The sequence below is a fragment of the Phaenicophaeus curvirostris genome, chromosome 3, assembly GCF_032191515.1.
Source record: "Phaenicophaeus curvirostris isolate KB17595 chromosome 3, BPBGC_Pcur_1.0, whole genome shotgun sequence".
NCBI lineage: Eukaryota > Metazoa > Chordata > Aves > Cuculiformes > Cuculidae > Phaenicophaeus > Phaenicophaeus curvirostris.
In genome coordinates this window covers 36,424,068-36,450,722 of record NC_091394.1, presented here as the reverse complement: position 1 = coordinate 36,450,722, position 26,655 = coordinate 36,424,068, and the positions used below count along the sequence as shown (strand labels likewise).

General features: G+C 39.6%; 1 protein-coding gene across 9 annotated transcripts in view; it reads right to left on the bottom strand.

Moving 5' to 3' along the window:
- Positions 1 to 467: 467 nt before the first annotated feature.
- NUP153 (nucleoporin 153) overlaps positions 468 to 26,655 on the bottom strand; it is a 47,959-nt gene continuing 21,771 nt past the window's right edge. For 3 of the 9 annotated variants that reach the window (XM_069853627.1, XM_069853628.1, XM_069853633.1), the window contains exons 6-22: positions 25,345 to 25,461; positions 25,174 to 25,218; positions 25,018 to 25,071; positions 21,365 to 21,550; positions 19,200 to 19,252; positions 16,641 to 16,770; positions 14,982 to 15,119; positions 14,109 to 14,201; positions 13,780 to 13,870; positions 13,332 to 13,451; positions 11,120 to 11,734; positions 9,035 to 9,229; positions 7,609 to 8,451; positions 5,622 to 5,990; positions 3,906 to 4,178; positions 2,058 to 2,217; positions 468 to 1,584 (exon numbers count right to left, since the gene is read on the bottom strand). In XM_069853627.1, coding sequence (XP_069709728.1) covers positions 1,500 to 1,584; positions 2,058 to 2,217; positions 3,906 to 4,178; positions 5,622 to 5,990; positions 7,609 to 8,451; positions 9,035 to 9,229; positions 11,120 to 11,734; positions 13,332 to 13,451; positions 13,780 to 13,870; positions 14,109 to 14,201; positions 14,982 to 15,119; positions 16,641 to 16,770; positions 19,200 to 19,252; positions 21,365 to 21,550; positions 25,018 to 25,071; positions 25,174 to 25,218; positions 25,345 to 25,461 — 3,567 coding nt within the window. In that variant the 3' untranslated portion in view covers positions 468 to 1,499. The remainder of the gene's footprint in view (positions 1,585 to 2,057; positions 2,218 to 3,905; positions 4,179 to 5,621; positions 5,991 to 7,608; positions 8,452 to 9,034; positions 9,230 to 11,119; positions 11,735 to 13,331; positions 13,452 to 13,779; positions 13,871 to 14,108; positions 14,202 to 14,981; positions 15,120 to 16,640; positions 16,771 to 19,199; positions 19,253 to 21,364; positions 21,551 to 25,017; positions 25,072 to 25,173; positions 25,219 to 25,344; positions 25,462 to 26,655) is intronic. The other 6 variants (XM_069853630.1, XM_069853631.1, XM_069853629.1 and 3 more) reach the window with 5 other exon arrangements.

Below are 26,655 nucleotides of genomic sequence, written 5' to 3'. Positions count from 1 at the left end.
GAAAATTCAGCTGTGATCCTCAAACAAACCAGAGCATCCCCTCTCATTTTACCCGAGTAACACCTGCTCTCCAAGAAGCTCCTCGAGCTCCCACAGAAGCACAAAAAAACCCCACACCACTCATGTACAATGGGCTGCAGTTCTTCCTCTTCAGTGAGAAGAGCGGTGAATGTCTGCAACATTAGCTGCTTTTTGTTTTAATAGCTGTATAAAAATCACCCGCAGCCAGATAGCTGGCACACTGTCCTACGGCTCTGGGATTAAGCTTAAACAAATCCCCCATTCCTAACAGGAAAGGTGTAACTAATTTAAGATCCTCTAAAAATCTGCATCAGTGTCACTGTCAAAAATTCAGAGGCTGGGAAAGGCTGTGACATCACTCAGGATGTGACATCACTAAGGCTGAGAGTTATCACTGTGTACAGTTAAGCTGCAGATACCTCCCTGGAGAGTTAGAACTCCCAGGCAATATTTTATAGGTTTTATTGATGGCGTTTATCCCATGGTTTAACATGTTAATTATACTGTAATAAACATGGCTTTAATATTAAACTTTTCCTTATTATCCAAAGTCACCACAGTCCATTTCAGTAAATATAAAAATATATACTTAATACTTTGTACAATACTGGTTTTTGGTCCAAACAAAAATGGATCAGAAAAGCCAATAAACTTACTTTAAGAATTCCCAATTTTTAAAGATTTTCTAAATGGATTTAGGCAACTTTGAATAATGGGATTTACATAAAATCTGAGACAATACTAAACAAAAATGGCCGTAACACACAAAATTAAAATTTCAATTTCACAGATTTGTTATGCCAAAAAAGTACATAGAGAAACAAAATTGTATTTACACATTTCATAATAAAATAACAAAGGCGAGACAGGTGATAAAGGGCTGTAAGAATGAAAATATAGAAATAGCGTATAATTATTAAATGAAGAACTACAGATCTAACAAGTCCTTAGCATGGATCATCCTTTAATCAGTCTTCCTCTATCAGAAAATTTTAGCGCACAATACACCCAAACTCACCCACTTCACACATACACCAGCACAAACTCAGCATAGGAATCATTCGTTACCAACATTCTCTATTCTATACAGCATCCCTCGTGATATAATTACAATTTCGAGGCGTCAGTAAACGCAGATGAGCGCACATAGTGGTGCAGATGAAGAGGTATTGTACAAGCCATTCACTGTGCAGGCTCTACTCACGGCTACAGCCAGACCATGCCAAGTCAGTGAAAGAAGTAACTTGCTGGAGTCTAAAATAGTTTTGCTTGAGAACGGCCCTGTTGCCAACTCTATTCATTACCAAAAAAAAAAAACAACTTCTAACTGGGGAGGAGGGGAGGGAAGGAAAGGGCAGCAGAGTTTTATATTCCTTTAGGCAGATCTGACATCAGCTAACCCAGCATGAGGTACAATCCCAACAACTGAACAATGCAGGGTAGTAGCTGCTTCCGAAGTCGCTTTACCAATCGGGCGATTACTTTCTACGTCTAACTGCAGTCTTTATCTTCCGACCAGAAACTGAAGTTCCAGAGGCAGAGAAAACATTTTTCCCATTAGTCCTATCAAAAGAAATCAGTAGTTCAGAGTTTAGGACAGTGTAGCTGAAAATGCAGTAGCAGCACTGAGCAGATATTCCAGAACAACTGTTTCATAGTCTTGTCTCACTAGTTACCAGCTGGCAACAAATGGCATCGGATGAACAGAAGGAAGAGAGTTCCAGAAACCAAAAGCAATTAAACCTCTCTTATTCGGAAGGGAAGCGGCAGCATAAATGGCCAGATACAGATCCTACCTCTCAAGAACAAGACAATTTCACAACAACATGCTGCTGTGCGGTATACCTGACTGCTAGGCTCCTTTAAAGACACCGCTGCTTAGGTTAGCCCATCAGGCTAATACAGGGAAGGATGCCCACTTTAGTTTTAGACTCCACGGTTCATCTGAACGCCTCAGGATTTAACAGTGGCAGAGGCTGAACACCGTCCACCGACATTACCCGAAGCTCAAGTGAAATTGTGATACGGTCTCTTACCCCACTGTAAATGCCAGAGGCTGGCTGAACGAAAATCCTGAAGAGCCAGAAGGCTGTGCCGGCGCTGCTGGTGCAGGAGGATTTACTCCAAAAGTAAATACTCCGGGGTTACTGGGAAAGTTGAAATTAGACGTATTACTTCCAAACTGGAATACAGAACCTGGGAAGATGGGGTGGAAACAGAAGGGAATTAAGGAAGTTGAAATTCGAGTTCATCCCTTTCAGCAAAATCCTTATGCCCTTCCCACTGTTTTTAATGAACTTTTTTACAGGTCGCTCAAGAGGACGAAGTTGGGGGAGGGGGCGCAGAGTGCCAGCTCACTGCAGGGAACAGCACATGGCAGAATTCATACACTTTATTATAGAGAATCATAAAGGGATTCTTAAAAGTAACACCACTGGGACACTGGTAATGAACTGTTGGCAAACTTCTGTGCCGCCATTAGGTTTGTACTTGCATGTACTGAATTTTATATTAATAAAATCTTAAATCATAGTGTTGAATTGTGTAGGTTTGTTATTCAAGGAAATTCACTTGTGTTAATGCAGTCAATCTGGAGACTCATTTCATTTAATGTGCTAACACAGCACCTCATCTTAAAAAAAAAAATAAATCCTACCATCGAAGTAACTGAAAAAGCAACAGAGACAACCCAGGAAGATGGTTATTTTGCAAGGGCAAGTAGTGATAGGACAGGGGAGAATGGCCAGGTTGGATGGGGCCTTGGGCAGCTTGATCTGGTGGGAGGTGTCCCTGCCCATGGCTGGGGGGTTGGAACTGGAGTATCTTTAAGGTCCCTTCCAACTCAAACCATTCTATGACTTATCTTTAAACTGCTGCTGGATTAATGCACAACTGACTGAGTAACGTAGGGCACCAACAAATTTACTGATCAGTACTAAAATATTTGTTAATTCTTTCTATTTTGTAAAACTTCGGAGAGGAAAAGAGGACACTTTCCTTTAAGTAATGTATTTCATAGAATCATAGAATCATAGAATAACCAGGTTGGAAGAGACCCACCGGATCATCGAGTCCAACCATTCCTATCAACCACTAGACCATGCCCCTTAGCACCTCGTCCACCCGTGCCTTAAACCCCTCCAGGGAAGGTGACTCAACCACCTCCCTGGGCAGCCTGTTCCAGTGCCCAATGACCCTTTTTGTGAAAATTTTTTTCCTAATGTCCAGCCTAAATCTCCCCTGGAGGAGCTTGAGGCCATTTCCTCTTGTCCTGTCCCCTGTCACTTGGGAGATAACATATCCTAATGTGTGTTTTTCTTTTTTAATAATTACTAGTGTGGAACAGGTCTTTCTTACACTTAAATTAGAAGGATCCTTCTCTGCACCCTTCCTGTAAGTGCTTATAAATAATTCTGGCCATATTCTGGCACTGCAAAGCCCCCAGTCCAAATAAAGTGCCAAAGCCTAAATCAGATAACTAAGAACTCTTCTGACAAATCCAAAAATAACAATTCTGCAGTGCTTCTGCCATTCTGGTTTGTTCAACCTTGCCAGTGGCTTTTCTGTGGTTTTCAACATTTCCTTGTAATCCCTGTATTTCTCAAGAAAATAACTCCAATATTTAGTGGTAGGGTTGCAGCCTCCACATCTGCTAAGTTTCTTGTGGAAAAGGCTTACTGTGGAGCTGGCACACTACAGCACATCCTCCACAGTCAGGAGTGAGACTTGATTCTGTACCCATTATTTTTATGGAGGGAAATTCTTACTCTTAAATATGTGTGCAAGGCAGAAATCTTCTTTCTCCATATACCCTAAAGTGCATTTGATGAAAAATAAAATCACAATCTCTGAGAGCAGAAGGGAAGAGGACAGGCGACACTCACCAGCGCTGGGAGTAGCAGAGCCAAAACCCGGCTGTTGGGTCGCTTGCTGTCCAAACACAGAGGGCTGAGTACTGCTGGTCACTGAGCCGAAGGCAGGAGGAGCAGGCTGAGCGCCAGTTGAAAACAACGTTGTTGACAGCGATCCAAAACTCGGAGCGCTCGGCTGGCTGGAGCCTTGGCTCTGGCCAAATGCTGGTGGCTGACTGGTGCCAAATGCTGGGCCAGCAGTAGGCGCTGAAGGCCCAGAGCCAAACGGAAACGAACCAGACGACCCTTGGGGAAAAGAAGAGAAATGTCAGTATGTGCAGGCTTTTCCCCCCACCTCCATAGAATCAACCTAGAAACAAAGGTTCTAAAACCTCACGTTTGCCAAGTCCGGTAGCTGAATGCTCACCTTAAGTTCAAACTAATTGTGTGAGTGTATAAAGCAAATCTGGAAATTGTACCTTTTCTCGTAAGTAGCTTAAGAAACACCATATTTATGAGAGTCAGGCACATCTCAAACACATCGGTTGTCTAGACTCAATTACTGAGTTAACATTCATGTTCTAGGAACAGATGCCCACAAATAGCACATTTTAATTGTTATTTATTAGAAGCTGTCGTTATCAGACAGAGAATATTCATCCAAAACGTATTTTTTCAAACATGCTGTGCAAAAGGGAACATTTTGAACAGCACTATTAATGAAATCTAAGCAGGCTTCACGCAACACAAAATACCTTCTATTGCACCATGACTTGGAAAGCCTGACTATTTTCCTTTCCAAGACAACAAACAGATACACAGTAAAAGTTAATACCAAGTTGAAGGCTTCTGCATTTAAAAAAAAAAACCCTTTGTGAAGATGTTAGAGACACTGCTTTGCCCACTTGAAATGTCACTGGAAGTTACTGATTTGTACGCATGTTAAACTGAACTGATGGTTGTTACAATTTAGGACAGTTTTCTCTCCATTTCTGATACACAAAAAAAGTGTGAAAATTTAATTGCTTAGCCTTATCATTCACAGAAATCAGATCAAACCAGATTGAGTCTGTCCCTGACAGATTCCATCTCATTTCCAGCATACTGCTAGACCAGCAGGAATGCAGTAGTACACAAGGCTTTAGTCTGCTAAAATTCATGGAATGGGTTAATGAATATAAAACATGAAGAAGCTTCATAGATTCTTATACCTGTCTTCTCTAAATTGCTAGAAAATAAAAAAACCCAAAACAAAACACTGGCCATGATGCTTATTAGATACCAGTCCTTAAGCAGCAGCAATTGCCCGTAAAGGTACTGTGTTTATATGTGCTTGTGAAGGAAGGGTTTCACAAATCTTGACATGATTTACAAAACTTGAGAGTTTTAGGTACGGGAGAGAGAAATCAGGCAAGTTGCAATTCACTGACTTGTAACTGTCAGCACCAGAATGATAGTGAGAAGGAGGAAACTACCACTCTCATGGTGAAAATTTCCTATGCAACTCGAAACCCAATAAAGGATTGTCCTTTGCATAAAAACAAAGCTGCTGCCTGTTCATGCCTAAACTTTATTTCCCAGACTGCGAAAAAATGAGCCCAAATTTATTTTGCTGAATATACTCAGTACTTTTCTCTACTTCCATGCACTTTGCCTACACGTTACCCAAAGTAAAACATTCATGAAACAGTATTTCCTTGGTGCTCCATGTAATGACAAGACCAAGAAGAATATCTATATAAAAAGTACCTGTTGAACTTGATGTGGTTGTGACTCCGAAGGTAAAGCCTGGATTTGCTGCATTAGTACTACTGGCTCCCGGACCAAACAGAAATGAAGTAAGAGCTGGGCCAGTGCTGGAAGATGTGGTTGCTGGTTTGTTTTCTTGAGAGAAGCCAAATGACTGAGATGCAGCAGATTCTGCAGAATTGCCAAAAACAGAGCTGCTCACAGTGTTGCTGTGTTGTCCAAACACGAAGGGAGCGGGAACCGGCTGAGGATTTGTAGAAGAAATCGTGCTGCCAAACACACTGCTGCTGTTGGCTGAAGTGGCGGGTACGACCGTGCTGGAGGAATTAGAGCTCAGAAAGCTGAAGGATGGCTTTGCTGTTCCTTGATCTGAAAGAACAAACACTACATAAACCACCACAGAAATGCCGAACAAAGTACAGCAAACAGAATCCTGTTTCAATTACTGCACAAAGAGCAGCCCTGAATGACACTCCAAAACTTATCTCAGCTACTGTGGCTAAAATAAGACCCAGGTTTAATGTGCTGATGTATATTTAATGTGATGATTGTTGCCATCCACAATTGAAGGAATGGAAGAACTGTGAAGAACATCACCGCAGTCAGGCTTTACTGGTTACAAACACTAAGCATTGTCTGTCATCACCTGAACCAGTACTGACCAGTACTTGTGATGTCTTGGAACAAGAACATATTTCCGATGTTCTCAGAAGAACATCAATCATCTGTAAGCGTGCCATGGCTTTGCTCAATGCAGTATTGAAAACCACACTGAAAATAAGCAAAGCTTACCACTCTATAGCCTAACTCTTCCAAGCTTATGTTCATTGTACCCAAGTACCTGCAAAACCTGCTTTTAGGAGCTAAAGAGAACAGTACTAAGTTTTACAGACTTCAAATAGGGCTGTCTTTTAAAGTAAATAATTCCTCAGCTTTCCCTAAGCTGCTGGTCTAATTCTCATTATTAATTTGATCTGGCTTTCAACTTCCCACTGTATTTTTTTTTCCCAGCAGTTATGGCCCCTTTTCATCTGTGCCACTTTTAAGAGCCTATACCATTCAAGAACGCTTGTTAAAATTTCCTTTTTGCACCAGGTGCTTCATGAAACTTCTGTGACTGCACCCAAACCCCAGAACCTTACCTGGCAGATAAAAAAAACCCAACTGAACTTAACCTAACCTAACCTAACCTCAAATCCACCCACCCAGCCATCTCCCATTCCCCAAAGCCCACAATCCTCCAAACCCATCATGTCTGTTCAGTAGCAGTTCATCTTAAGAATACTGTAATTAAAACCAGTATAACCCCATGCACTGTTTTTATTCAGGGTTACTTACTGATGTCCTTTTTCGTATTACTTCAGAAGTCAGAAACTAATTCTGTTCTCTAAAACACAGCTTCCAAGTTATACACATGGAATTTAACAACCAGAAGTTTTCCACACACTGAAGAACTTTAATCCTCCACTGCAGGCTCCAATTAAAGGAATAAAAAACTGTGCAGAATCTATGCAGCGATACATTTAACCTTTGCAGCAGTACAGAAACAGCAGTACATCCTGCAGCATAGGTGCAAGGACACAGCAGTAAGATACTCCCTCTGTTGTCCTCTTTCAGTGTGAGAAACAATGCTGGTGCGAGGCCTCTACACTACACCATAACACAGATGCGACCACCAGCTGAGCTGCGACCACTGAGACCATACAACTTCTGTGCTTATACAGAAAGCGATACAGGCTCCTTAAGGCGTAGTGATTTCTTTGTCTAAACCTAGTGTTAAAACACCTTGAAAACTAAAAAGGACTTGATACGTACTGCCTACACACCAACAACCAGAACTAGAGACAGACTTGAGGTACCAATTAAGCCTTTCCTAAAACTATAATGCATGAACATATCAAATCCCATAGATTTTATTCAGTGTAGCTTCAGAGGTATTATTTCATGGACACAAGCAGCAAGTGAAGACAAAAGATGTTCTGTTTACCTGAAGTACTGGTTTGTGGCCCAAATGTAAAAGATGGCTTTGCCTGCTCCGTTTCCTTCTCCGATGGTTTACTGAAATTAAAATTGAATATAGGTTTTGCTGTGCTCTCCTCTTTGGTATGCTCAGCTGTCCCAGCTGAAAAGATAGGTTGTGCCTTTAACTCTTCATCGTCACCTTTCTTTCCAAATGCTAATGGAGCAGCAGAAGTGACAGAGTCCTGTTTCTCTTCTGTCCTTCCCAAAACAAACTGTGGGGCAGGTGCAGACTCCACACTGACAAAAGAGAAGCCTGGTTTTGTTGGAAGTGTTTCATCCTTTTTCTCATCTGGCTTCTTAAATGCAAGAGCAGGTGATGCTACCTCCTTTTCTGCCACAGCTGCATAAGTGAAGCCACCAGCTCCAGTTTTATTCTCGTTGGTAGCTATGGAAGAAGCAGAACTTGTGCCAAAACCGAAGCTTCCCAAAACAGGTTCCTCTTTCTTTTCCTGCTGCCCCAGGCTCGGTGTCCCAAACTGAAATGTTGAAGAAGCCTGACTGGTTGTAGATGAAAGTCCAAAGACAAAATTGTAACTTTTACTTTCTTTTTTACTGTCTTCTGGTTTAGAGTCTGAGGAAGAAACTCCAAATTTCAAGTCCCCTGCATTAGCAGGAAACTTAAATTCCCCACTCACAGTGTTGGAGGATGCAGATTCAGACGCAATGCCAAACTTGAAGTTCCCTTGTTCTCCAAATTTAAAATTTCCTGTGCTACCCAACGTATGAGAAGAATCAGAGGACGACGCCGGGATACCAAATATAAATGAGGGCTTTGCAGGATTTGAGGACACAGTAGCAGAAGCAAAACCTGCAGAAAAAAGTAATAACATTAAGTTCGCAATGTATGATTGTACTACGTGCAGGCTTTGGCTACATAGTTGGGATTCTAGTCTTGAACTTCCCCGGAGTCAAAACTGTTTTTGTTAAAAAAAAAAAACAAAACAAAAACCAAAACAAAACACAACAAACAAATAAAACCACCAACAAACCACAAAACAATAAGAGAACTCTACACTTCCTCCCTACATACGCCTTTTCACAACGGTCTTCTTCTGTCCACTACCTGGCTTTGAAAAGTATACTACTAACTTCCTTGCAAGATCATGCTTTTAGTCTAAGCTCCAAATGAACAACACATAAGGCTTGTAAAGAACAATTATCTCATTAATGTGAGCTTTTCTCTCAAAAGGATTATCCTTTTTTCTGGAAACAGAGACATGTTACCTTATTTAAGCAATATTTCTAGAGAAAAAAATGAACAATTTTGTCATACCTCAAATGAAAAATAATAATACTTTAAACAAAAAAAAAAAAGAAAAAAATCAAAAGAGAAAAGACAAAATAAATTGTAGAATACACACTCCGGTTTTTATCATTGAGTATTTCATTACCTTTGAGTTCTGCTTTGGTGCCTGGCTTTGCACTTTCACAGGCTACACATTTTGTAGCTTCTGCTTTGTTTTGGACCAAGCAGACCTCACAATCCCAGCTTCCTTCAGGCTTCTTGAATTTGTCTAAATCCAAAAATCCTCCAGAAGGAGCAGAAAATGCAGAAACACTGCTACTGGTCACAGGCACTGAACTCCCTGAGAAGCAAGCCAGACAGTTAATCATCCCGCTTAAATGATGAAGTGAACATGAACTTTTAAAGAAACACTTAAATGCTCACTAAATTACAAAGTGGACAAGCGTAACAGTAAAAAACCCATGAAAATACAAGATAGTTCAGTCAAACTCAATCTGAGAGCAACAGCAATAGAAACACCTGGGTTCTTCTTTATAATCTATGATTGTAAGATAAATTGAACCAGCAACATTAAAACGGCAACTGCAGTTCAAACAGTACAGCAACACAGCCTAATGTAGATGTGCTGCACTCAACTGAAACTACTAAAAGAATTTCTGGTGACACGAGTAACCTATGGCCAAAATTAGCACCACTCAAGTTAATGATCACTGTTAAGTGATGGCGAGGCTGAGAATTTATCAGGACTATTCACCGCCAAATGCAAAAGACAGACATGTTCAATAGTCCATCATGACATTAAAAAAAAAAAAAAAAGAGGAACTCGGAAGCTTCCAAACTCACAACTCTGTTCAGTACAGATGCTACACTGTCTTCAACAGCAGCAGAGACCTCCATAAAGAGGCCCAAAAGACAACCCTTGCATTCAGATTTTTCTCCCCTGTAAAGGAAGGGTTGTCTGCATCCCAACAGAAAACTTCAGCTCCAAAAGTGCAAGGACTGAAGTGGTCATCCGGAAGGTACAAAAGCATCACATCGCACAGTGGTCACATTCACCTATAGTTTTAAATCACTGAGGATGGCTTTTAAGAGAGAGGCAGAGGATAACGACTCATATTCAAAACAGTAAAGACAGGAATGGGTCTTCTCTTTCATAGCCCATCCAGAGAACTTTATCCTCTCATTTTATTTCCCTCATGCTCCCCCTTGTCAGATGTAACACAACTGTGCAGTCCTCTATACCAAGATGGCTGTGGCAAACCACTCACATTTCCAAAATTCCTCCTTGAAACGGCTAGAGTCTCAAACAAAAGTGCCAGCTGATCAACTCTGAGGCTGAAAAGGCCATGAGAATAAAGCTCCCTCTGAAATGCATTATCTTATCTGAAGAAATTTCACTCTTGCTGTACAGCATGCTTACAAAATCACAATGTAGTACATCTCAGATTCCCCCAGATGTATTTGTGAAGGTGTTTTTTGGCATAGTGGTATGTTAAATAATGTTAAGAGCCAATGAAATTTAACACTAAAATAATTATTTGTGCTTTGAAAACAAGCACATTCAAAATCCACTGTAATCACACATCACGGGAAACAACCCAGCACTGCACTGAAGACAACTGCCAACTCCCCAAAGTCTGGAAGGACCTTGAACTTCCAGAACAAGAACATCCATGTTTTGGGAGACTACCCCTGGCCTTCAGAGGCATAGATGAACATGTAGTTTTGTTTTAGCTTAAGACAACTAGTTAAAAGACTACACCACCTTGAAATCTGGCTTCACACCTCTGCTCAGTTACACAAATGCTGAGTGGAGACATTTTTGGCTATGCTCTGTTTCTGCTTATGTTTCACAAGAGAAAAAAAAAACCAGTAATTTTTATTCCTTTCTATGAAGTTCCCGTTTTTCTCCAATGAAAATGAGCAAATTGGTTTTAAGTTAACTAAGGCATCCAGTTCAGTTATCTTTCCTCACCAGCTGCAGAGCAAGGTACATTTGCTTCAATTTAACTCAGCACCAATATATTTCACAGCCAGTTCAATTCCCGTGACAGGCTGTAATCTGGGTTAAGACCTCAGAAGTGCCTGTAACCATTCCTGCAGACAGGCACTAATCCATCCTGTCTGGCATACAGCCATGCTGCTGAAAGTATTTTTTATATGCTATCTATTTTATTCTGTAAAGAATGCACAGAGGCTAAGATTGAAACAACAGAAAAGAAGAACACACCTGGTTTCTCTGACTGACAAGCTACACATTTGCTGTCTTCTGCCTTATTTGATACAAGGCACACCGTACAGTCCCAGGAGCCCTTTGGCTTCTTAAATTGGTCTCCAAACTCCAGAGTGACTGTTGTGTCAGTGCTGCCAGAGGAAGACGTCACTGTCACCGAGCTGTCTGTGACCACTGGCAATGTCAGAGCAGGCATTACTCCTGTTCCAGGCTTTGGTGTCTCACACGCTATACATTTTGTAGCTTCAGGTTTGTTCTGGACCAGACAGGTATCACAATCCCACGTGTTGGGTGCTGCTTTAAATTTGTCTTCAAAGCCCAACGCCCCAGCTGGAGGGACTGCAGCCTTAGAGGTGACACATTGACTTGAGCTTATTGTCTGCTTTGTACTCTCCACTGTTGAAACTTTAGCAGCTTGACACGTTACACACTTGCCATCCATGGTTTTGTTTTGCAGACATCGGTCATGTGTGTCTGCCTGCCAGAACGAGGAGGCTTGTTTAGAGGCGTCTTTACCTGCAGAAAAACTACTTATTGCAGGCCTTGTATAGACCACTGTGCTTGTAACAGGTTGTGCAGATGCAGAGGAGCGTGTATTCACAGATGTAAAGCCTAGAAAAAATAAACAGGAAGAGATCTTACTCATAAAGCAGTATCCTCACTACATCTAAGTTACTTATACTAGATGGCGCATTTGAACCAAGTGCCAATGGTTACAACTATACATTCTGACTAACCGCAAGAGGAAGTCTTTGGAAATCTTACCTAAGGGATGAAATTTCATATGCTGTACTGGGATACGACAGAACATTTATTTAAAGATTGGTTTAACTCTTCATTTCCGGGAAAGCTTTAAATACAAATCTTCACTGGTACAAGTGTGAGAAAACAGTACTGAAAACTAAACTGTCCATCACGGACTAGAAATAATCCAGCTTCATTTTAAGACACCACACCAAATCAAATAGAATTTCTAAAGCTGTTTCTGCCAAAGTAGATGACTCCCATTTACTTTAGCGGCTACACAGCAGTTGGTACTTGGAGCAGCAATCCATACGGCATTTCCTCACAGATATTGAATTTAAGGAATAAAAATTGAGACAACAGAACAATTGTTATATATAATCTTTGCGCAAAATGCATTGGACACAGGCCAACTCCTTATTTAAAGGTGCCAATTTTAACAGAAAACAAGAACCACCACTATGGAAATGTGAAAGAAAATGCCATGGCAGTGCATCTTAAATAGCAGCACAAATTACTTGCAAAGCTAAAATGAAGATTTTTTTTATTATGTTATTATTGTTTGGGGGCTGGTTTTTAATATCAGGAGAGTACTTGAACAGTGTGGATTTAGAACCTGCTTCTCTTAAACTGATAAAGGAATTTAGTGTCACTTCACTCATAGGTCTTTCCTTAAACAAAACGCGCAGTATGTTTCCTCTCCCTTAGCTCTTTCCAATATAAAAAGGCACTGCCTTCCTAAGAGATAAATAGATTTGTCACTTCATAAAACACCCAAAAACTGATGCAACTGAAGGCCTGTAGGAGAAGTCAAATTCAATAAAATCCTTTTTCTTAAAACGAAACATATCATCTATACGTACACTTTATTAAACAGCTGAAAACAAATGCAATTGCTTAAAAACAAAAATCAGAAAAGTATTTTTAAAGTGAACAGCCCACTTCTACTTAAAATTTACATCCAATCCATTTTATCTATTGTAACCGTTACAATTTAAGGCCAAAAGATTTGCAGCTTTTGAAACTTCCTTAGGAAGGGAACTGGCTTTACAATTCTTAATTTCCAGGGACTGTGAAGGTAGGAAAGGAACGTTTGTAAAGCATTTTACAAACACTTCCTTCCCAATTCCATAAATTTTATTTATTCAAAATGAAACACTGATTATTTGACTAATTCTCTTTAAACCTCAATTACAATTACATCCTAACACAAACAGGAGAAGCAATGCATCTGGTTTGAAGCTGCAGATTTCCCTTCAGCAACATAAAATGACTTTGAAGGGGAGATCCACCCTAACAGCTACAGCATTTAACATAATGCTCTCCAATGTTTGTATTTATAGGTAATACTGCATTAACTGTGGCAAAGCGGGGTTTCTGTTGTTGTGGTGGTATTATATGAAAATTAGCGCAGATATATGCTAGCGTATTTTTTATCTTTTTTAGAAGGAGTTCATTATCTCACCAGGGCTTTTTAGAATGTCTAACACACTTCCTTCCTTTAAGATCTTTGCCGGTTTGGAAAAGCCATCGTATTCTTCTTTTTCTTCCTTCTTATTGCTGGTGCTGTTTACAGTGGCTGTACCTTTAAAAGCAAAACAAAAAAAAAACACCTTTCAAAAAGTAATTCAATTAGAAGATATTCACATTTGCTAAAACAAAGAAATTCTAACTTCTGTGTCTCTTACATAAAAATCCGCAAAATTTTACCTTGTTTACAATAGTTTATAATTAGTAAAATAAATAGTTTAATAATTTTATAATTTGGTTATAATTTGGTTAAAAGTAGATCCGTCACTGAAAATACACTTTGCCTGGAATTGCCAATATACTCAGAAAGGACAGATTTACTACTTAATACACAAAAAAAGAAAATCAGCACTTCAGGTCTGAAATGCTAGAATTTCTGTTACCTAGAGTAAGTAAGGATGTCACTGGTGTATCCCTGGATCCAGAAAGCTCTGCTGATTTTACAACAGGAACACTAAATGTAAACCCAATCTGCTACGAGAAAGAGAGATTTTTCAGGTTCTGAAACTAAAGAAACTTTAATCAAATTTCACACACAAATAAAAAACTGAAATCCAGTCTTCAAACTTTTGGTATACATGCTGGATAACAAATTATAAGCCATAAACATACATATTTGTTTTCCCCATTAACAGGGCCCATTCAGCTTTATTGTTCTGCAATATGCTACTAAAGGCTTGAGAAAAGGTTATGTTTTGTTTATTTTACTTACAGACAATGGAGGTAGCACTTCTGCCTCAGTAGATTTCACAATTGGAGATGAAAATCTGAAGACAGGACTACCAACGCTACTTGCTGGTTGCACCTGTTTTTCAAAAGAATTAACATTTACATTAACATTCTAAAGGAAATACACTCTTGGAACAACAGCAGTTACCTGAATTCACTAACAGATGTTCTGCAGCTAAGCTGGGGAATCTTATGTTTGCTATTTATTTCTATAATCCACAGATAAGAATTACAATAAAAGAAAACGAAGCTTGCAAGTGAGCATATAGTACAGTATCATCCAAACCAAATCTCATAAACCAAGAGGAAAAACTGAGATGCTACCTAGATCTGAACACATCAAAGGTATGGAACAGCAGACCAGGCAGCTTAAAAACCGTTAACTTGGCTCAACTGTAATGAGACCTTCAGCAAATACCTTAACATGTTAAAGCAGATCTGCTTCAAAACATGCAAAAATATTTCAAGTACTCTGGAACTGGTCAATGTTTATTTTACTGCAATAATATTCCAATTATCACACTCTAGGCTTGTATTCTATGCTAGACGTATATGACCATTAATGAATGCTACCTCTAACTTAATAACTGAACTTGGCATTAAATCCCAACAAAATCTCCATAGTATTTGAAGCAGACAATTCTGTTAACCAGAAGTTCGCAAAGTATAAGATGGACAGAGGCTTAATCAAAAACATTATACCTCCCCCCACATCCAAATCAGAAAACAATCCTGATTTATTTAACAGGATATCAACTAACGTTGGTTAGTTCCACGAGTATCACAGAAGAAGCTAAATACAACAAGGCAGATGATTACTCATCCTAAAAAAGAGGGATATATTACAAACATTTACCTTGTTCATCACTGCTGTTGAAACAGTGATTGGTGATGTTGAGACAGTACCACTGGCAAGAAAACTAAAGCTGAATGAAGGCAGCGAGGCAGTACTGATGGGTAGGGGTACTTTCGGTAGTACTGGTTCCTTCACTTCCTACGTGTAAGTTTTAGTTATAGTAAATATTAATTTTTTTAATTTACAAGACATACTACTATCCTACCCCGTCCCACCCTTCATTTCTTAACAAAGCTAACTATAACACAGAGATCTATGGATTAGGATAAACCAAGTTTTCAAAAGCCATCTGAACCTCCCCACCTCGGTCTGCCCTGTCATTTTAATTTCTGGCCAGCCTGTTGCCATGCGATACTGCATTCACTGCCTGTCCAGTAAGAATACTGAAAGTAAGCTCAAAATTATTATCTGTGCAGAACAGAAAATGGGCGCAGAGCAGATTTATTTTTCTTTTCTGTACTTTGGTTATGAAAGACCTAGAGAAATATTATCCTAATTACCCTCTCATCTCTTCAGTTAAGAGTAAATGAGAATGTTTCTCTTGCAAAATTAGGTAGGACAGCTGATAAAGTTTCTGAAATCACTACTGCAGGGAACTTGGAAAAGATAACATTTAAAGTAGTATGTGGGTTCCTTAGTGTACTAAGAACACCAAACCAAAGCACAAAACACCAAAAAAGAAAGCCTGACTAGCACCACAGAAGATCACACTTTGGCAAATATAGTCTATATCGTGTTATCAGGATGCAAATTTAAAACTCAGAAACCAGCATACCTTAAAAACTTCTAGTCTTATCCTTGCCTTTTAAACTAGGTGATTTCCAAAATTACATTAGTTAGGGATTAGATGGCAACAGCCAATCTAATCACTATTTGCACAGTAGTACCACGATCTATCCAGAAATGACTAAACAGAGATATAAGTTGCTACTACAGAAATTTAATGTAACCTACACCTTATATCTTTCATAGCTTTGGTTTGAAGAGTCTATTGGGCCTCAATATTCAGACCATTTGTATTATAGAAACATTTACTATTTTCTCATTTTGCATCAGCCAGAAGATTGATTAAAATTTTTTAACTTAAGATCCAGCAATAGGGCAGCTGACACAACCTCCGATTAGAAAAACAATTTTCGGGACAGTCACAACCATAGTTTTATTAAATGGACTTTTCCCATTAAAACAAGAAAAAAGAACCCCTCTCAATGAGTTTAAGTGCCAAAAATTGCGAATGATCATTAGCAGGCATGCAGAATACTGTCTTCTGCTTCAGACTCTTGCCCAGTATCATTCTACATGACTTACACTTGAAATAAATTAAATAAACTTTGTTTACTTACTTGGCACTTGTTTCAAACATCATTCCTTTATAAAAACTCTACAAACCTCCACTGAAATTCATTCTTTCAACCGCTAACGAGAAAGTCGATAGTATGAACTATCTCCAAGGTAATATGACGAAAGATTTCAAAAGCAGAAGACCAAAATTGAGCCACTTAGACAAAATTATTGGAGCCTGACCTGAAACTCACGGTGAAAAACCCACAAAACCGAAGTGACGTTATTATAAATTACTATGAGGCAATAAAACTGTCATTCTCCACTAGTTATTTCAGTAACCTCCATGACAGCAAAATTAACCCAAGAGTCTCTTACCTGTAGTTCTTGTCCAGGTTTTGATACATAGTGTACTCCTCTTTCCCTTCTCATCTTGCCACCACAATTCACTCCTCCTGAAGACAGCCCATTCGATGCAGGAGTACTGAATTTGGGGTAGCTCAAACTGCTGGCGCAGAGTAACAATGCACAGGTTGAGGAAGGCAGAGGGGAGAGGGAAATAAGTAAAAAAATACATCCACTTTTCAACTGATTTTTACAAGCTATTATAGCCACTCCGAGTCCTATAACTGACACCTTCTAATTCAAATCAGAATAAAAATGTTCCATGGGTTGCTGAATGCTGGCAAACATCTGATGTTCTGAACAGCAAAAGCTGCATTAATAAGAGCAGCAATGAGGACATACTTAACAATCAGTCACAACATCCATAAAGGAATGATGACTAAACCAGAAGACCTGAAATAGAAGAATTGATTTAGATTGTTATTTTATAATGTTTCCTTTTAATAGTCCAGACAGTGGAAATTTCAACTGCCACTTCTCCGATTCTGTAATGAGGATGTATCTTTGCAGGGAAATAAAACAATTACTAAAAATATATATGGGGAGAGAGCGCACGTGTGTATGTGAGCACACATTAAATGCTGCCAACAGCTTTTATGGAATAGAATGCCTTAAAGTTGTGCGGCAAGATAATACGGCAAAAATTCTGGAAGCAGCTCTGGCTTTCCTGGGACCATCAGCAGAAGCAGCAGAGGTGTTTGAGTGTGCCAACATTCCAGACGTCTTTTCAGACATGAATACAGACCCCTTTTGTACAGCACACAAGCATTTTTCTGTTCATTAAAAATCTAGATCCAAACCAGAGCGATTTCCTAATCCAAGTGACAAGGAAAAAGAAAAAATAACAAAAACACTTCAAAAGACCCAAACACCCTTCACCACCATCACACCCCGAAAACAAAGTGAGCCAGGGAATAACAACGGTAAAATGCAGTACGGCATCAAAATGAAGTATCCCTGGAAAAATTACCACATCAAAGCTTATCCTGCAGCCAAGCAGTCAATCATTACACAAGTACATTTGATCACACTGGAAGACACCAGGTCAAATTTCCAGAAGACTGAGGACGAGAATTGGTCTAAACTTGTCAGATACTTGCAAACAGCCTGCTTAGCACTAAAACCACTGAGAGGAAGCCAGATCCTTAAAGCCATATGCTCAAACTTTTCTCTAATCCAGACTGACAATCAATTCAAATTATGAGAAAAAAAGAACTTACATCAAAATAGAGCTTTATTCATACAATTATAGTCCATATTCCTTGTTTTCTGTCAACACCTGTCAGCTTCTAAGGGGCAAAGACAGTTTTCTGTCTTCAAGCAAGTCCAATCAACAATTCTGACCCAGGTTTTAAATCATAATAGCTTTGGGTAGGCTGAGCAGAGATGTATCAAAGTCCTGCAGGTTAACTGCACAAAGGGACTCTGGACAGCTGCTCCTTATCAGTGGTGTCTCCCTGCTTCAAAACACGGCATCCAGAAACTAGCTTTATAAAAGAATTTTTTTTAAAAAAGGAACAGCTACTCTACAGACTAAAGTAGAATACAGCATTTAAACTTGGGAATCAAATAAAAAGTAGTATCAGTTTTCCAGGTTTCCCTTCTACATTGAGTTCTACCAAAAGAAATTTAAAACAATTTGAAAACCAACGACTAAAATCTAAAATCTGCTTGCACCTATGCCAAAATCTTCAAGCCGATCTCTTACACTCCTGAAAAGGTGCCTGCTGTGTTTTTCTGTTTGGCTATTCTGGGGTTTTTTTTTTTGTTTGTTTGTTTTTTTTTTTCTTTTTAAGCCAAAGAATGCCCAAGGAAACATAAGAAATGCCTGGAAGACGAACACAGAGACAACAAAATACAATTCCCTCCTATTTTTCTTTGAAAAGGATGAATCCACCAAAAAAGGTATCCTTTGAATGCACAGTATCTTAATTCAAGCATTAGCCAAAAGACTAGTTGCCTAGAAGGGAGAGCCATTAATACAATCTGGAGGTAAAGTCATACCACCAAAATCAAGTCAGCATTATAACACAAGACAATCTCCTCAAGAAGAAATAAAATCACTGAGTGTCCTGGAATTGTGTGTTTTAGACACAGGTTGTCATTTGGCCTCAGATGATTCTAAAGGGCTCCTGTTTGTCCTGAAGAGCGGACAAGGGACTTATCCGTGAAGGGAACAGTAAAAATTATCTTCCTTAAGGTTTTAGGATTTTTTTTTTTTAAATTAAAACTTAAATACACTCCTGAACTGTAAGCCACTTCACCTCACAGAGAATCTTCAAAAAGACTAATTCCTTTAAGACAAAGCTTTTAGATTCCAAGCAACTAAACAACTAATACCTGTCCTGCTAATAAACACCAAGATGCACAAATAGTTAAACTCTCTCATAATACAATTTTTTCACTGTATTTTCCATTCACTTTCCTGAGAACTGTTCCTGCCTTTCCAAGAGAAGACAGGCATGCAGACTGTAGTGACAAAGGAGAAAGCTTTCTTCTTTCAAGTGTTTTAAATTCATAGATTTGTCATACCTTTCAGATGGTTGTACTTGCTGTTCAGTGGGAAAACTCTTCTCTCTCATGCTCTGTAAATTAAATTTATTTATTTCAAGATTTATCTGAATGTATTTATATACAAAGCGAAGACAACCAACCACTCACTTTGTGTACCATTAGATATACCTCCATCTACTTAAGCTTGTACCCTAACCACTACAACTATCCACTTTGATCTCTAGCCTAAAAAGCCCATAAATTTAACGCCTGGTCACTTTTGCATTCAGATTGATATCAGAAGCATAGGTGGCTTTAAGAACGATGTCAATCTTGCTTTAATTAAACTTATCAGGGACTCCATCTACACCAAAGCAATCAGAATAGGTAATTAAGGTTAATTGTCATAAATGTCACTCAGATCCCATGGTTCACCTGGAAGAGTTTATACATATCAGCACATTCGATCAGCACCAACTTTGTGTACAGGGGCATATGAAAAGGAAAATGTTTCTGTACTTTAACATTCTTTCACTGAGAAAAGCCCAACCCAACAGCATGTCACCACATTCTGAAAACAACCACCAGTCACTTAATATCCCAGAAATACAATTAAATCCATAAAACCTCAAACTATCTCTTTCTTTGTAGAATCATAGAATCACCAGGTTGGAAAAGACCTCTTGGATCATTGAATCCAACCATTCCTATCAAACACTAAGTCATGCCCCTCAGCACCCCATCCACCCTCTTTTAAACACATCCAGGGATGGTGACCCAACCACCTCCCTGGGAAGCCTCTGCCAGTGTCCGATGATCCTTTCTGTGAAAAATTTCTTTCTGATATCTAGTCTGAACCTCCTCTGGCAGAGCTTGAGGCCATTTCCACTTGTCCTGTCCCCTGTCACCAGGGAGAAGAGGCCAGTACCCACCTCTCCACAACCTCTTTCAGGTAGTTGTAGAGAGCAATTAAGCCTCCCCTCGGCCTCCTCTTCTCAAGGCTAAACAACCCCAGATGCATAGAGAGCAAATATAAAAGCATGCCTAACTATTTATGATCTCTCTATATAATTATATGAACATCTTCTGTGTTACATTTGAGATGCATTGAAAGATGATGGCAATGAATACTGTTTTCTAAGAGAGGTCTAAACATGAAGAAATAATTTTATGTTGGCTATAAATGTAAGTGCTTGTGTCCACTGTCTACGCTGATGCAATTCTCTATATAATTCTAATGTCCTCATGTTTATTATCAGGTTAGGAGAATTGCTGAAGTATGTTAAAAATATAATCAGCCACCCCTTAGCTGTTATCATTGCCTAAACTTACCAGCGCACTCACATACTTGCACATAGAATCACAGAATCATAGAATAACCAGGTTGGAAGAGACCCACCAGATCATCGAGTCCAACCATTCCTATCAATCACTAAACCATGCCCCTCAGCGCCTCGTCCACCCGTGCCTTAAACACCTCCAGGGAAGGTGATTCAAACACCTCCCTGGGAAGCCTGTTCCAGTGCCCAATGACCCTTTCCGTGAAAAAAATTTTTTCCTAACGTCCAGCCTGAACCTCCCCTGGCAGAGCTTGAGGCCATTCCCTCTTGTCCTGTCCCCTGTCACTTGGGAGAAGAGCCCAGCTCCCTCTCTCTACAACCTCCTTTCAGGTAGTTGTAGAGAGCAATAAGGTCTCCCTTCAGCCTCCTCTTCTCCAGGCTAAACAACCCCAGCTCTCTCAGCCGTTCTTCATAAGGCCTGTTCTCCAGCCCCTTCGCCAGCTTCGTTGCTCTTCTCTGGACTCGCTCCAGAGCCTCAACATCCTTCTTGTGGTGAGGGGCCCAGAACTGAACACAAGATTCAAGATGCGGTCTCACCAGTGCTGAGTACACGGGGAGAATAACCTCCCTAGACCTGCTGGTCACGCCGTTTCTGATATAAGCCAAGATGCCATTGGCCTTCTTGGCCACCTGGGCACACTGCTGGCTCATGTTCAGTTGGCTGTCAACCAACACCCACAGGTCTTTTTCCTCCAGGCAGCTTTGTAGTCACCCTTCCCCCAGTCAATGGCTCCCACTCTCTTAATGCATACCTCACATACTATCGGCACTCTTTGCCAAAAAACAGCACCTTAGTAGAATAACTGGTTAGAGACACCCCAAGCTTGTAAAAAGCAAGCAAATAAGGACCAGCAATTTACTTACTTTGTGCTTTGTATCTACCCTCTGGTGAACTTTGCTGGAATCAGCAGTTGGAGTCAGAGATGGTTTGAAATACTGGGTTCGACTCACTGGCAGAGAGATTGACTTTGGTGTCATGAGTTTCTCGACAGGTGGATGCTGTGATTCCATCTTTAAAAGGGAAGCAGAAATCAATTTATCCTTGCATACCTGTCCAAACTGCTGCAGCATTTAGTGAGGAAAAAACTGCAGAACTATAAAACTCCCATCAGCTCCAGCACTCAGTGAAAATAATTTGGAAGTATTGAAAGCATTTAGCTTGCAGAGGGAAATCACCAGAAAAACAGCTATTAAATCCAAAAAGATAAAGAAGTAGCGTAAGTCTAACTGAATCCTATTTAAAAAAGTGGAAGTTAACTTCATAGACAAAATGATTCATGTTACTATAATCAAAATAACTCATATTACTATAATACGCGCCCATCTTTTCCTCTCCTCTGCCTAAATTCTGGTATTTTTTCACTTGCTTAACCCATTGATTTAACAGCAAAAGTATTAAGCACCTAATTATATAGGCTTCTGGGTTTCATCTTTCCTACATTCTCCTCCTTTGAAGTTACACATTAAAAAAAAAAAAAGGCTGTAATTTTAAAATAGCTTCATTCATTAAAATATCTTCCAATGCATTAGATGCGCTTAAAAGTACTGGTCTGACTTTCCTCATCAAAGCATTTTCACAGACGAGAATTAATTTTTAACAGAAAAGACTGTATGTTCCGCAAAACTGACTTAACTGAATTGTGAAACAAAGATGACCTCGAAGGGCTCCAAGATTTTGCAAAGGCTCCATCTACAGTCTTAAGGACCAGAAGAATCAGACTGTGGATACACACCACTATTTAAATTCGTATCCACAGAAAACTGTTTACAATGCAGCTTTAATCTCACAGTACCCCTTGATTCTTGGTAATAAATTTCATGCTGTATGATCTATAAAGTACATTCTTGTAAAAATAGGTATGCTCGTTTTGAGATCTTGAGTAAAATGTGGTTTATTTAAGTTCACAAATCCATTTTGAATGAAGGATGGTCTGTTGCTGTTTTTATATGTAAACAGAAAAGAATCAGAACAGACTATTGCAGTTGGAAGGGACCTACAACAATCATCAAGTCCAACAGCCTGACCATTTTAGGGCTGACCGAAAGAGAAAGCATGATATCAACGGCATTGCCCAAATGTTTTGCAAACACTGACAGGCATGGGGCAGTAACTAACTCCCCAAGAAGCCTGGCCCAGAATTTGTCCACCATCTCAGTAAAGAAACGCTTCCTAATGTCAAGTCTGAATCTCCTCTGAGGGATGCATCTTTGAGCTGTTCCCATGCATCCTGCCACTGGATCCCTGGGAAGACAGATCAGCATCTCTCTTTGCACTTTCCCTCCTAAGTAAACTGGAGAGAACAACGAGGTTGCCCCTCAGCCTCCTTCTCTCCATACTAGACAAATGCAGCGTTCTCATCCACTTCTCAGAGGACAAGTCTTCCAGCCCTTTCTTAAATTGTGGGGCCCAGAACTGCACTTGGTAGGCAAGGTGAGGAAACACCACCACTAAATGCAACAGGATAATCACCTCCTTTGATCTGCACCAACGCTAAATACAGTGGGATAATCACCTGACTTAGCAGCCAGTTGTGCTGTGTTTTATGCACCTAGGATACGGTTTGCCCCCCTGGCTGCCAGGGCACTGCTGACTCCCATTGAGCCTGCTGTCAACTAGCATCTCCAGATCTCCTTCTGCAGGGGCTGCTCTCCAGCTACTCCTCCTCTAGTTTATACTTATGCACAGCATTACTACATCCCAGGAGCAGAATCTGGCATTTTGACTTATTAAATTTCATCGCACTAATCACTGCCCAAGGCTCAGATCAATCTAGATCTCTCTGCAAGGTTTCTCATCCCTTGAGAGAGTCAACAGCAGCTCCCAGTAGGGTATCATCAAACTTGCCATTGGTTCATTCAACTCCTGCCTCCAGATTGTTGGTAAATACACAGAACAAAACTGGCCCCAGAATTTACCCCCGAGGAGCAGTGCTGGTGACTGGCTGCCAGCCAAATGCAGCCCCATTCACCACAACCCTTTCAGTCCTGCTCTTCAGCCACTTCTTCACCTAGCGCACTGTCTACCTGCTCATCCCACGCCTGGACAACTTCTCCAGAAGGATGTTGTAAGGGACAGTATCAAAAGCCTTACTAAAATGCAGAGAAACTGTGTCCACCACCTTCCCTTCATCCACTAGACAGGAGACCTTGTCGTAAAAGGTATCAAATTAGATAGGAATGTACAACGAAAAAAATAAGTTACCCAGTTAGATGTTTAATACACCAGGAGCTATTCAGTCTGGTGCAGATCCTTGAAATAAGAAAAACATCTGCAGAAGTTTTGCCTAGAGTGCTTAAAGTCTTCTGTCAAACATACATCTGCTTCAGCAGGAAAACGCAAAAGCCTCTCCTCCCCTTCTCAGCAAGGGCTACCCTTCCCCTGCCAAACTATGAATTCCAGATTATAAACAGGCAATTTCTCTACTTTTCCCCAGCAACAGCTGTGTGCAACATCGCTTTCTGACTGACGTCAGGCTCTCCACTGCAAATCCGGTAGATCTCTCTTAATGCCTCATCACAGGTGTAGAGTTCCACAATTTAACTAAGAATCCATATCAGCTTTGTTTCCAATTATTTGGATAATATTTGTGGCAAAGAGATTATATGCCCTACTTTTCTCCATTCTTGTAATTTATGCATTTGGTGAAACATGGTACAGGAAATCCAGTATGTTTGTTAACTCTAAAGTGACAGTAAAATTAGTAATATTTCTAATCAAGGTCTTAGCACGGAAAATCTTGAGGCATTCTGTCCATTTTCTCATAAAAACAGCAGAAGAAAAGTTTCCATGCAATGAAAAACCACACTTTTATTTCTTCGGTCACCTGATCTCAAAGTGGCCTTTTGTGGGTTTTACAATCAAATAAACTCAAAGACAGCCCAAATTAAAACTAGTAAGATTTTTAAACCCCTTTAATGTTTTAAACAAAAATGAAGGAAATAATGACCTATCACAGCATTATCACCAACTCACTGCCACCTCCAAATAAGAATTTAGGAACATAAAGTTACAGAAGCAACAACATTTAACAATTTTCCTTGTCCTTGCTTTCAGCAGTAATATAAAAGTATTCTTTTTCTGCTTGAAGTCAACATGGAAATCTGCACAAGGTCTACATGATCACTTCATCAATATTTTTCTGTTTGTGATCATTTCTGCAAGAGAAAGCATCCCTAAAAAGAAAGATTAACATGCAACTTAACCTCAAGTTACAGGACAAGATAAAACTACTTTGTGTGCTCTAGAGAAGTTGTTCTTGACTGACATACCAAGATGCCACCACATAAATATAGCATAGTTCTTAACCTGAGTATTCTTTACAGCTCTTTATCTAGTGTTGTAGAAAAGCCATTTTTAGCAATTTCCAAGCAGCCAAGACAGCTATAATTCACACAATGCTAACATTAACTTGAATACATTCATGTGTATGCTGTCATTGAGGTTTGTGACATTTCTTCTAATAGCTATAAAGCATAGAAAGTTATCTGTCTCAGCTTAAGATGATACTGGTTCTTACCTGTTTTCGTTTGGATTGGAAGCTAGTAATATTTAGCACGCTCCTGTCCACAGGCTAAGGGGGGGGAAAAAAAGCCTAAATATTAGAGGACAATTCCTGAGAGGGTTCAATCCAATAAAAATTGGCGGGGCCGGGGGGGGGGTGTGATCAACTTACAGAAGACAGTGGACTAGAAACAGAAGACGGAATCCTTTTAGCATCCTGTTGAAAAAACAGTGCAAAAAATTAAACTAGACAGTATATCAGGAAGATCTTCATCTTATACTGGCACATTAACTATGTTTTTCAAACACATGAAATAAAATAAATAAAAGGAATGCCATTTACCGCCAAAGGACTTGACATCTTCTCCAATGACTGCAAAATGCGTCGTGCTGTGGAACTTGTCACACCATAGGATTGCACACTTGCTTGTTTAGCTTTCATTTGTCTTCTTACTGGTGGCTGAAATATTAGCATGACAAATGTCATGATGCTTGATTTTGAGTTAAAAATGCACGTATTTTATGCCCTATGGCCACACTGATGATATAATCAATACTTACATGACGACAAGGAAAAATACACTCACTGGGCTTTCAAGCCATGAAGAAGAAAATATATTCTCCTGACTTTATTTATAAGTAGAGTCCCAAGCACCTTGCACTTGAGATAAAGCAACAGAAGAAATACTTAAATGTAAAGGGTCATAAAAGGGAAGACATTAGGCCTGTAGGATCTCTAAAGTGAAATTGGGAAAACAGAACTGAAGCCAAGGCTTGTGCTTCAGAAAGTACTTTCAGTAACAAAACAGACCTTAAGAGTTTCATAATGGTGTAAGCATTCTATCGTAAAACCAATGCATACAATCGTCATCAGGAATTTCTAGTTTTACTTTTCTTCTTTCCTCCCTTCCCCCAAGATTACAGTTGACTGCAGATCTTTTTACTGCGTTTTAAAATGTAAGGATCTTATTTGCATGGTAACAGATCTGAACATATGTCATTGAAAACGTAAACTGTTTCATGTGCATCATGTGATTCTGAATATAATTACAAAAACCTTCTTTGTGTGCCCTTTTTTTCTTTTATGTTAAACTTTGTGTAACCACACCACGCCTACCACGTTGCTATGTGAAGACAGGAAGCAGGCCACACATCATATAAAAAAACACAAGCGATACTGCAATCCACAGCATGCAGAAATAAGCGAGCAAGTTTCTCCTTTAAAAGCCTAGTATTTTAGTTCCTCTTTTCAGCAAATCCACGTTTAGTTTGTAAAAAACGGAAATAGTTGACTAAAGAGGGCTCCTAACTTACAGGAAGTTTTCAGTGTTCTGAAAGTTGATTTAACATCAAATCGGAACAAACCACAAGTTTTCAAGGTTTCCTGTAAGCAAGGACCTTGTAGGTCCTCTTGTTCCATGGTAGAAATGGACTGCCAGAATAGGTCCAGCAAACTCTTACTTCCAGTTCCTTAAATAAAGTTCTTTCTGACTTTGGATTTTTTTATTTTTTAAAAAGTAATGGTCATTTTGATTTAAACACATTCCAGCTGAACCAGATTTATTGACTTCCTTTTAGATTCAACTGAGGCTACTGAGAGTTGTCAATATTTTACATTTCCTGGTTCATTTTAGAGTATTAAGAACTCTTAGGG